This window comes from Typopeltis vanoorti, chromosome 3 (assembly GCF_054136105.1).
Source record: "Typopeltis vanoorti isolate ZY-2024b chromosome 3, IOZ_Tvanoo_1.0, whole genome shotgun sequence".
NCBI classification, from domain to species: Eukaryota; Metazoa; Arthropoda; class Arachnida; order Uropygi; family Thelyphonidae; genus Typopeltis; species Typopeltis vanoorti.
In genome coordinates this window covers 141,292,730-141,305,743 of record NC_143551.1, presented here as the reverse complement: position 1 = coordinate 141,305,743, position 13,014 = coordinate 141,292,730, and the positions used below count along the sequence as shown (strand labels likewise).

Genomic DNA, 13,014 nt, shown 5'->3' with positions numbered 1-13,014 from the left:
GGCCATGTGGCAAAGATTGCAAATACAACTCAAAAGATAATTGCAATGCTGAAATGAACATTCACATCTAAATATAAGGATGTCGTTTTGTCTCTTTACTTGGACCATTGTGTGCAGATCTGGTCTCCTGGTTTCCGTTGCGATTCTGATATACTGGAGAGACAACAAAGGAGTTTGTTAAAAATGATATCAGGATTGTGGAATACCGATTATGAAGATAGACAGAATTTGTAGTCTCCAGATACTAGCAAACAGGAAAAAAAAAAAAAAAGAGAGGGTGATATGATTGAGACTTACAAACTTCTGAAAGGGTCATCCAGGATTTCAACTGATGGAATTTTTCAATTTATGGAGGGTGGGGAAAGGACGAGAGGGCATCCTTGGAAGCTGAGAATGAAGGCCACTAAGAAAGGGGTGAGGGCTAGATTTTTCTCTCAGAGGGTGGTGCGTGATTGGAATGGATTGCCTTTGGATGTTGTGAGTGCATGTAGTGTGAATGAATTTAAGAATAAGTATGATAGCTGGTGTGTGTAGTATGTGGCTTCCCTGGAGGAGTCTCTTAATAATAATAATAATGTGAAGAAGGGTGTCAGTAGATTTTTTTATGTCAAGAGTTGTTGGTAAGTGGAATACACTGCTGGAGTGAATTGTGAATGGAGTGAGTGTAAATAATTTCAGAGTTCAATGTAATAGACATGTTGCTGGTCGAGTAGTTCATCCATGATGACACTATTGACTAGATGGAGGTTACTGTAATACTTATACTTTAGAAAACATATTGCATATGAAGTATATTCATGACTAGGCTACATCTATATAGAAGCTCTTGACTTTCATCCAGAATATTTTAATAATATAGATGTATCGTATTGCTATGTGGAAAATATGATTTCTTCATAATGTACATAACTGTTCTCCCCTTTTGGGATACTGAGGCAATTTTTGTATATAACCAGATTTCTCTACATAGAATTAGCCTAGTTGTGAAAGCACTCGACATAAAGATTTTTTTATTTGTTTATGCTTAGGTAAAAGACTAAAACAAAAATAATTTCAGATTTCATTTCATAATTTATTTTTTGCAGATGGTGAAAACTTGGTGAGAGCAACGAGGAGTCAAAGCAAATGTGGCCTTAGAGGATTTAAATCAATTATGCGAGTGGAACTGCCAGTTTATGATGCAAGGTTCTGAAATTTGGCAAGCCAGGATGAGATACAAAATATACACCTGGTGGGAAATTTTGAAAGAGTGGTGGTGGACAGGAACCTGAAGTTTACAGATCACAATGAACAAGTTATGAAGTTATAATGAACAAGTTGTGAAGTTCTCACATGATTATGACAACAATGCAGAGGATCTTGACAGGAAGAAATAGATAAATAATGGTTCCATTATGTAAGGCCTTAATCAGGTCTCATATGGATTCTTATGCACACACACTTTGTTGCCAAGTTTTCATGGCAAAGGGAATGTACTGGAAAGGGTCCAGAGAAGATTGACAACAGTATCTGGTCTTTGGAATGTGATATATGAAGATACAGAGAGAGAAAGAAAATGCAATTTTCAAAGCTGCATGAATAGGAGAGAGGAGAGATGAATGATTCGTAAGTTAGTATGGGCTGTTACAAGGTTAAAGTAGAAGAGATTTTTCACAGATGGAAAAAAAGGAGAAAACAAGAAGCTATCCTGGAAACTGCATAAGGAGAGTATGAACAAGGGAATAAGGAGCAGGTTCTTTGCATGGTGATTGGAGACTGCAGATGCAGAATGAGTTTAAAGCAGAGTTTGATCAGCTTTGTGACTGGCAGTCTAGACCTCCCAAGAAGAGTCAACTCCAGGTGGGTCTGGTCTTAATACTTTTCTAAGCAAAAAAAAACTTACTACGGCTCACCATAAATTATATAAGGAAGTGAAAATTTTCTTAGAGTGACTACATAGATGAATTGCTCAAGAGTACTATGAGAATTGTAGCAGGAATGAGTAAGGTGAGACAATGCATCTAGAGTAGAATTGCTGCAACAAGTAGCTTGATTCATGATAAATTTCTTTAAAACTTAAGATTAATACAAGAATTTAATATTTGATGAATATAGAGAGAAAACTAGAGGTCACTCCTAGATATTTTGGTAAGAGTATAATTATGTGCAGATTACATTTTTTTTTTTTTTGCTTGGAAAGTAGTGAATGACTGGAATAGATTACCAGAGGTAGTTTTGAGTGCTCTAACAACAAGTTTAAGAGGTATGATAGATATTATGTAAATAATGGTTAGTGTGAGTCTCCTATGATGAGCATGCAAACTCCATAGAGATATCCATATACTAACACAGGTATCTAATAATAATATTTCTAACCCAGCTCTCAAATCCATAAGGTTAAAATTAGTTTAAACACAGTCTTCCAAACTATAGTGTTTTGGCTAATTTCTCTCTTCCTTCATATAAATTGATTCAGCTGATCCCCCCCACACACACACACCAGCTTTACTTATCTTGCTTATTCCAATATTTAATTTGCCATTATGTAGCAAAATGGTAAGATTTTAAAATTTGGAAAACAAAGATGGGATGTAGAATTTACTCTTAATGAGGATATATGGTTGGAGGCAGAGGAAACAAGATATCTTGGGGTAATGGTGGATAAGGATTTAAAATTTAGAGGACACATTGCCAAAATTGTGAGGACAGCATAATCAATTCTGACAATAATGCAGAGGACACTGGCTTTTAGAAGTAAATGGATTCTGGTTGCACTGAATGTGGCATTAGACCACATATAGACTGCTATGCAGATTTGTTCAGCTGGTTTTCAAAAGGATGAAGAGATGTTAGGAGGGTCCAGAGATGACCGACCAAAATAGTTTCTTATCTCTAGAATGTTGAACATGAAGAAAGGTTGAGATGATGCAATTTACAGAGTCTAGTGGATAGGAGAAAGAGGGATGATATGATAGATGTACAAGTTGGTAAGTGGCTGTTATAGGATTAACACTGAAGAGGTTTTTCATAACATAGTGGGAGATTTGGGGAGAACAAGAGGTCATCTCTAGAAGCTGTATAAGGAGGGTGTGAGCAAGGGAGTAAGAAACAGGTCTTTTGCATGGAGAGTTGTAAATGATTGGAATGCACTGCCTGAGAGTCTGCAGTGATTTTTCATGTTTGAAAATCAAAGAATCCTGAAGACTTGCACTGAATTTGTTTAAGAATATAACATCTGCATAAAATAAAGAAATAAGATGGACATCTCCAATTTTGACATCAGTTTGATGCCACATTCCTTCATGACATAATCCATATAAACAATGAATAGTGAAAATATTGAAAGTTTATTTTTCACTTGGTTAGACTATAATAAATTTAGTTTAATCCTTTATCCAAGTGTGATTACTTGGGTTGCACCTGAAAATATCTTCAGGACTGGGGTAAGGTAGTAACAACACAGAGCAACTCGTAGCAAAGGTGGACCAAGCTAACATCACTCCTATCTCGGTATCTCCCATAATGCAAAACACATCTCCTTGCGGATATGTATAATGTTATGCATTAAGGGAAGGGCCACTACCCAGACTGGTTTCGACCTTTATTGAGGTCGACCTTTTGTCAATAAAGGTCGAAAGTAGTCTGGGTAGGCCCTTCCTTTAATGCATAACATTATACATATCCGCAAGGAGATGCGTTTTGCATTATGGGAGATACTGAGATAGGAGTGATGTTAGCTTGGTCCACGTTTGCTACAAGTTGCCCGGCGTTGTACTACCTTACCCCAGTTCTGAAGATATTTTCAGGCGCAAACTTTGTTTGCTCACACTTGGATAAAGGATTAAACTAAATTTATAATAGTGAAAATAGACTGCATCCTTATCTTACATCGAACCACATTCCTGTACCTCCACTCCTGATATTGTTCTGTATAATGTCTCACTATATAACTGGAACATTATGAAAATTATTTTTCTTAGTGCCATGAGTTTTTCAGCTCTACATAGCCTAAAACAGATTTGTTTTATTCCCATAATTTCTCATGGTAATATAACAAATTTCCTCAACTATTTGACCTAAACCCAGCTTTCTCCTACAAGCTTCTATTCCACAGTTATTTTTAAACTTTTCAAAGATGATTACATAAAATCTTACCAAGAACACTCAATAAGAAATTCCTCTGCAATTCTGTTTAATTCCTCTTTTCATAATCGCTACTATGAGACTCTACTGGCAATTAAAGAAGCTCAGGAGATACCTTACAGCTATAGCATGGCATGAAGAGATGAGTAGAAAAGAGATCAATGCAGCTTGGGTGTTATTCAGGAACTATCCAGTACAGACAATGTGTAAACGTATTCCAAGGTTCAGAAGGTTAATGTAAGCGTGAAATGGATGAAGAGATTAAACATGCAATAGAGAGAAAGAAGGCATTATGAAGGCAACATAGGATGAGTGGTAATAAATCGATTTCCATGAGGAGTGCAAAGTAAAGGCAAATAGAGTGGATCAGCTGGTAAGGGTAGCAAAAGTACAGTATAAGCAGCAGTTAGTTAACGAAACAAAATAAATAAAAATAAAGACCTAGGAAGTTCTTTTGATATGTAGCCAACCAAAAAAGAATAACTATGGTTGGATGGCAATTATAACATCTGCTGTTGCAGAGGATATAGTGGAAATATTTAAAGGGCAATTCATAAAAGGTCTTTCATCCTTGTAAGTACAACATCAGAGAGTCTCAGCAGTCGATAAAGATGAAGAGACTGACTCTGAGTGAGCAAGAAAGATATATGGAAAATTGAACAAATGTTAATAAGGCTGTGGGACTTGAATTCGCATTTTGAAGAAACGTGCCAGGAGTCAACATCTGTCTTGGCATATTTGTTTATTATGATTATTGTATTGAGTCAAGTTTCAAAGAAGCAGGAAGAGAAGATTGCCCTGCTTCATAAGAGAAGTGACAGAATTCGCACATCAAATTATAGGCCAATCTGTGTCAGGTGTTGTGGTTAAAGTGTTTGAGAAGCTAGTGAGAACCAGCATCCAGAATTAAGTTAACAGTCATTATCTTTGATGGATAGTACAGATTTGCTAAAGGGAGGTCATGTTCTAGTAATTACTTATTACAATAAAGTGACAGCTGCATGAAGAGAGAGAGATGGATACATAGTAGTATACTTGATTTTGCAAAGGCTTTTGATAGATTACCACATAAGTTGATAGTCAAACTAGAGTGGATATTAGACTAGTGCACTAGATTGGCTATCTAATAGGTATCAGCAAGTTGCATATGGGAGAGCAATATCCCAGAAGAGGAAAGTTAAGCCAAGCTGCCTATACAGTTACCTCCACCCTCAACATTTCCTGGCCAAAACAAAACCCGAACTAATCTGTTTTAGGGCCATTGCTATTTAACATGGAAGAAAATTTGAATGAGGATCTTCAGTTGTTTGCAAATGCAAAGTTTGGAAGAACTATTAGGAGTAAAGCAGATGGTGTGGACTTAAGACTTGAATAGACAGTGAATGGGCACTGGAGTGTGGATGCCAGTTCAATGTTGCAAAATGTAAGGTTTTAAAATGTGGAACACAAAGATGGGATGTAGAATTCATGTTTGGTGGGGGATCAGTACCATCAACAGGATGTAGCATAGAGGCAGCCTGTCTCACAGTACGGCTTAATAAGAGTGCTCATTCAGCCATATTGCGGTATGCACAGTCGCTACACTAACAATTCCTGGTAGTGTAGTGTGGAAAGAAGTTTACCCAAGCTTAAACTGATTAAAAATTATTTCCAACAGCAATGATCCAAGAAAGATTGGTTGGTCTAGCAATTATATTGACAGGGGCAGACATAACTTGTAATTTAAATTTAGAAAAGCTTATAAACAGTTTTATTGTGCGATATCCCCATAGAACAAACATTTAATTAATATTATTATGTAATCATTTTGCATTAATATTTTCTTGTAATAAAAACAAAATAGCAATTGGAGATTTCTTATATTTTTGTCTTATAATCCATCAGGGGCGATATTTAATTGTTTTCAGTGCTCGATCTAATCTGGCGGCGGTCCTCGTGGGGATATGTTATTGAAGGTTAATGAAATAAGAGATCATGGGGGTGATGATGGATAAGGATGTAAAATTTAGAGGACACACTGCAAAATTGTGAGGAAAACAGAATTTTGGCAATAATGTGGAGGATACTGACTTGAAGATGATTCTAATTCCATTGTAAAAGCCACTGATTAAGTTATATATAGACTACTATGCACAGATTTCATCACCTTATTTTCAAAAATATGGAGATATTGGAAAAGGTCCAAAGGCAAATGACCAAAATAGTTTTAGATCTCTGAAATGTTGAATATGAAGATATGAAATTTGCTGATTTTAGTGGATAGGAGAAAGAGCTATGAAATGATACAGATGTATACACTGATAAAGGGATGTTATAGGATTAACACTGAAGAGATTTTTCATAAAATGATGAGAGAACAAGAGATCATCCCTGGAAGCTGCATAAGGAGGGTGTGAGCAAGGAAGCTAGCAGCCGATTTTCTGCATGGAGAGTTGCGAATGATTGGAATGCATTGCCTGAGAGCGTAGTGTCTGCAGAGAATCTGAATGTACTTAAGGTACGGTGATGAACTGTGTGTATAACATAGGGACCTTAAATAAGTGACTATACAATAAGTGACTCCATTGGAGTGGGGGGTCTTAAGATAAAAAATTTATCTTAAGATTAATCTATTATTTATTATTTATTAATTTATCTTAACATTAAAAAAATTTACCTGTTTTAGCCCTCTTTTTATTGGTAATGCCACTTATATTGACATAGTACAGCTCTAGTTCTGCCGTTTTTTGTTTTTTTTTACTTTTGTTGTTGAAACTTGTTATGCTGATGGTACTCATTTTTCTGTTGTTGAATTTGTTCCAGAAGATGACTGTTTTCTCTGATTCTCTGACAAAAGCAGTGGCCTTGTTTAACCAGGTGATATCCCATCCAACATGAAATTTTATCATGTAGCATTATTATGTTTTGGTTTAAGCTAATACAAGTTCACTACACATAACAATAATACATCAATGACCATTTCTTCTCTCCACACCCCAAACTGTAGGTTTAAATCCACCAGAAGCACTGTTATCAGATAGTACCATATAGAATACAGTTGTATTCATGATATAAAAGGTAGCCCAATTCTTTATTTCTTATTAGTTTCCTAATTAAAAATTTTCTTCGAACTACTGTCAAGTCTGTCAAATCATTAATTTGGCAAGGTGTTACTTTTGTATCTTCTAAGGTAATCTTAACTTATCATCCAAACAATGTTTTGTTAATAATTCCTCTTTAAATCTGTAAGCTATCACACCAGTTTTTACATTTATTCTTTAGGGATTCTTCTTAGTGTCTTAATTTTGTAATGTTTCTATCATTCAGACCAAACTGTTCAACTCTTAACTATCCTCTGTTTTTCATTCAAGGCACTATTACCTGCTTGCTGCTAACTGATAAATCCCAAAACCAAAAATGTTAACTAGTGAAAGGCAATGTGGTTAATTGATTATCCCTTTCTCCCAGAGCCACTCTACTTCACCCTCTCAATTTCTGCCTTATGTCTGTTCTACAGATACTTGCACAGACAATGCTCTGCTGAACTGGCTACTATCATTCTCCCACATCTATCCAAATCATAAGAACAAGAGCAGCTGCTGGTCAACATCAATTTACACTCCAACTCCAAACCAACTTGTCTCCACTTACATCTATCCACTCCTGGTCTATGGAACAATCTCACTCCCTGTCTTTTCTAGAGACAACTTTCAGCTATTCAAAAAAGATATCAGTACTGCCTCCATGCATAGCACTGATGTGCTGTATGGCCATATAACCATATTTTTCTCTGTGATTTAGTTTAATTTTGTTCCTCATTACATTTTTCTTTAATTGCTTGAACAGGTTGGTATATTATACATATCATGTGCTCAAAATAAATGCTTCTCTTGAAATTACACTTTTTATTTTTATTTTTTATAAAAACTGATTTGTTATGTACTATTTCTTGCAAGAGTGAGAAGTTTCATTACACCAGAATGTGCTACAGTTAAAAGAAAAATGAATCAATGCAAAAGCATAGGCAGTGAGTGAAATGTATCCACCAATACTGTGCACATACTGAAATAGTGAGAAGTGTATCTACTGAAACTGTTAACAGCTATCCTTACTTATATGTATTCAATGGAATAAACATAGCACATAATTAAACAAGTTTTACATATATATATACAGTATAAGAAAAGCAAGAAATGCATAAGAATAAAAATTAAGATAGTGTGAAAAAAAATAATAAAATAAATTTAAAAGATTTATATATATATATATATAAACAAAACATTTTACAAACCACGAAAAAAAAAAAAAAAAGAAGAAGAATCTGACAACAGTGACAGAATGATAATGTCTTATACTGCGAATAACTATCCCCAACTACAACCTTAATGGGGAAAAATGGAATAAGTGAAAGCCTATTTTAATGTAAACATCTTAAACACACTGGCAGTAATTTCTCAATAATACTAATTATTTGAGTACAACTTAAAATACGGAGGGGGGGGGGATATAGTTCAAAGCTGCAGAAACATTTCCTGTTAATAGCTGGCAAATTAAATGCCTTTGCTTATTCGTCTGTTGTCACACGCAAACCAGACTCATTTGTATATTTTAAGTAACGGATATACTATCTCAGCTGCTATAATAATATACATAAATTTGCTGTGAAATAGCAAGTATGCTAAAAACATGATTGCTTAGCGTTCTAACTGGAAAAAATAAAGTCAGCACATGCTGTCTGCTTTACGGTGCAAAAATCGCTGTTTGTTGGTACACGCGACTATCTCCGTTGCGACCAACTCAATGTACAACTATTGAAGTAGAGAATACATACATTTACTAAAATATTTTATATTCTCGTCTTGAGCAAGACACCTAAAAACATTAAAAACGAGGCAAATCAAAGCAAGCTGATAACGAATATTCTTTATTCTTCGTAAATTATTAATCATACGTCGTTAAACATAAGTAATTCTAAGAAACCTCGAATAATTTCAGAAAAAGAAACCAAATTATGTAAACGACCAAGCAGAGTGCACGTTAGAGAACCACGCATTTTCAAAGATAATACTGCATATAGTAAAATAACAAATTAAAGAAAGCAAATGTTACAATATGTCCTAACAACAAAATTGATAACAAGGAATCAAATGTAACACAGTAATTGAATCGCAATCGCGAAATGATAATAATTTTGCAATCAACTTATTTAACTGTACGATACAGTATAAGCAATTGGATTAATTTCTAAATTCAAGTAAAACTCACACCGTGGACTAATAAGAAACCACAGCATTACAGCTGAATTAGCTTATACACAGGCACGTATTGTATAATTAAGTAGTAAGAAGCAACTTTAAAAACTCTCACCATTGTCACTAAATAATTTTCAAAGAACTCTTAACGCAATCACAAAAAATAAATGATGAAATAAGCACAACAACTGAATAAAAACATTAAATGATGCCACTTTGTACACAGAAAAACAGAGCACAACTGACATTCAAGTAGGCGTATCACACATGATACCACCGCATGTCATCCACAACTATAACGACAGACCTCTCAGCAAACACCTTTAATTCTGTACATCAACATTTTTTTTCTAATATAACATAAACATTCTTTGCAAAATAATTAGTTTTGCTAATATTTCTAATTATGATCTTTATATGAAATATTTCTTAATGATGTAGAGAAAAGTCATGTATAATAAAAATATAATAAAATTAATTAATGCGCAATTTTTATTAACTATTAGATTATCAATTATCTTTAATATGTCAATCTAGCACATGAAAATTACAAAACAGAATGCTGTAGTAGTCAAAGGTTAGATTTATTGGATGAAAATACTTATTCTTATACAAGGATAAGGATAATACGATGGGGTCGAAAGAGATTGGGAATCGCAACCAAATCTTAAGATTTGAATCGCAGACTGTAGAGATTCTATCCAGACGATTCCAAACTTATTTCAAAGATGTATTTTAACCATCGAGTATCGCCAGACAAACAGAAATAGTAGATGGTGACAAAATGAATAGTAAATTCGCTATTCTTCATAAGAGAAAGGTAACATATAAAGAAAAGTCGAAAGTCCCGAGATAATATTAGTACTCATATCAATCGGTTCACAAGGCACGTGAACTCTCCATTCCCTTTAAATGAGGATATATCAGCAACGATACGCCATCGAAGACACAAAGCATACATTAGTCCCCACATGCCATTCTGGAGTCCCTTCACAATCTTTTCGGATATATCAACAGGAACATTTCTCGAAATGTTGGTACATCAAAGGAATTAGGTAGCCGTCCATGGCATGTGACAATTATCTTATTGGAAAACTGCTCTCCAGCATTTATTTGATCTTGAAAACAAAAGGAACATAAAATAATTCGGATAGATTAAATCCTAATATAAAATAAAACATTTCTGAAACATACGTGGCAATACCAATTTTATCCGAATATTGATTGTATACCAGACGAAGGACAGTCGATTGAATTGTAGGACAACATTCTCAAGCAGCATGTGAAAGAAGCAACTCGAAGATAAAGAATGTCACATTTCATCATAAAGTCAAACTGTGTCTCATTTAAGGATGCGATTGTCAGGCCACTATTTCTGACAATGATCATGCGCTACTGACCTGGCAAGTAACCAACTACATATATATTGCAATCAGTATCAGGATATTGCAATATCCTGATATTGCAATCAGGATATTGCAGTCAATACAATATATTGCAATATCCATATTGCAATCAGGACAGTTGAGTGTTATATACTGAACTATAAAGCAGGAAATTATGACAAACTCAGGAGAATACTATCTGGTTGCATGGTATCGATAAGATATCACCAGTGCATGAAAAGTTTGAAAGGATACTTAAGTAATGCGGTAAATGAATGTCTCTCTAGATTTCTAAAAACATATATGATGAAAGTGAAACGAAGAACATGTAACCTTATGAAGCAAGCGATTCATAATAAAACGAATTATTTATTTATTTATGCTTATGGCCACATGAAACTTCTTCTTCTTCTTCTTTCACTACGCGTTATTCCCGCTTCCCATGCAGGGTCCGCGTGTTACTTAGATGCGACTTCTTGTTAGTACTACTCCCAACCGACCTGTCGCCTAGTCTGCCGCTGGGGGATATATTTTTGACTGTAGAGGCGTATGTTCACGGGGCCGGTTTGCCTACTTGCGGGATGAAAAACGCCAGATAAACTGGTGGAAAAAACCCTACTGCCCGTGCCCAAGACCGGCTAACTTGGCTATGCCTGAGGAAGATCCTCAAATTCCTCACGTCTACGACGGGAATCGAACCTGGGACACTCCTTTCCCAGGCATATGGCTGCGAAGCGCAAAGCTACTAGGCTAACCGCGCGGATATGGCTACATGAAACTGGTAAGTGAAAAGTACAATCACAATTTCCAGCAACAAATGATAAAAATCTTAACATATAAAAGTTCATTACATAAAAGGCACAACCAGCTTTATAAGTCTTTCCTTCTTTTTTTTAATAAATAAAGTAAAAGTAACTTATCATAATCAACCCAGGGACAATTATCGTCCTGCTGTAACAATTATGACAAGGTTGCATGTCGTCACAACATAAATGTAGCTGTGTCCTAGGTTTATTAGAGAGCAGTTGTATCTTGTGGGAGAAAACTTGATCCATTAGAGGAAGCCCATTTCAAAATACATTCATTTTCTAACACGAGGAGGAGTTCTGTTGATACCATGATGAGGACTATCAGAGTGACTATGAGAAAAATGTCTTCGTGGAGAGACAGGACCGTGATCTTCTGTTTCCTCCATAACCACCGCCACCACCATACCATCTACAGGTCCAGGTCCAGGTTGGAAAGCCAATTCAAGGCCTCATCCATCACTTTGTGGATGTCCTGTAGGCCACCACCATGAAATTGGCGCCTTGGGCAGTCGAACACAATATAAGGGATCGTCTGAGTCACGGAAGAACAATCACAATAAGGGTGATCTGACAGCCTCCACTTATGTAGTAGGTAGCCACATCTGCCATGACTAGTTCAGATCCTGTTTACTGATGACCAAATCTTATTAGAAAGATCCAAATTAGGCTGCGGAGCATAGGTATCTTCTACCGGGACCTTAAGCCGTTTGTTGGGAGATAGTTGGACCAGTATTCTCTCCATATGTCAGTTATTGATAGCAGCGAAACTGAAGAGAGTTCGTCCATGGACCAAAGAGAATTTCTAGATTTGAGGCGAAGACTAAAGTGAGTGTATGAGAGGCTGATGTAGGGGCAGGAGTGGGTTGCTCATTGCTTTATTAAATTCTTTAATCGAGGCTTCTCTTCTCCGTATGTGGTGGAGCAATGTTAAATAGAACAGGCAGCCAGGAGAGAGGGGTGCTTCTCACTGTCCCACTAATTGTTCGCATGGTAGAGTTTAGCTGGGTGTCTATAATGTTATTGTGTGTACTTCTTTCCCAGACAGGGGCACAATATTCTGCTGCAGAGAATGCGAGGGCTAGTGCAGACGACCTTAGGACTTCTACACCACAACCCCAGGTTGTTCCAGCAAGCCTTGAAATGATGTTATTTCTTGTTTTAATTTTATTGGAGAGGTTGATGATGTGCCTTTTATAGGTTAGGCTTCTGTTAAGGCTCACCCCAAGCTATTTTGGGTGAGGCCCGTGTTCTGCCATTTTTCCACAGAAAGAAAGGTTGCGTTGTCGATGATGGTGATGTGGAACAGAAACGTAAGTTATTTACTACTCTCCAAAAAATCTGGTCCGCACACACTTACTGACCATACTCTTACACAACTCAAAAATTATATGACAATCGCTAATTATCTAACTAACTCTCATATAATAAAAATTTCCATGCATCAATTTTATAAATCCCTTTAATATC

The 13,014-nt window shown here is 35.9% G+C and overlaps 1 protein-coding gene across 1 annotated transcript in view; it reads right to left on the bottom strand.

Moving 5' to 3' along the window:
• LOC150108618 (vacuolar protein sorting-associated protein 26B-like) overlaps positions 1-9,623 on the bottom strand; it is a 184,945-nt gene extending 175,322 nt beyond the window's left edge. The window contains exon 1 of the mRNA XM_090416076.1: positions 9,469-9,623. Coding sequence (XP_090272202.1) covers positions 9,469-9,471 — 3 coding nt within the window. The 5' untranslated portion in view covers positions 9,472-9,623. The remainder of the gene's footprint in view (positions 1-9,468) is intronic.
• Positions 9,624-13,014: the final 3,391 nt, after the last annotated feature.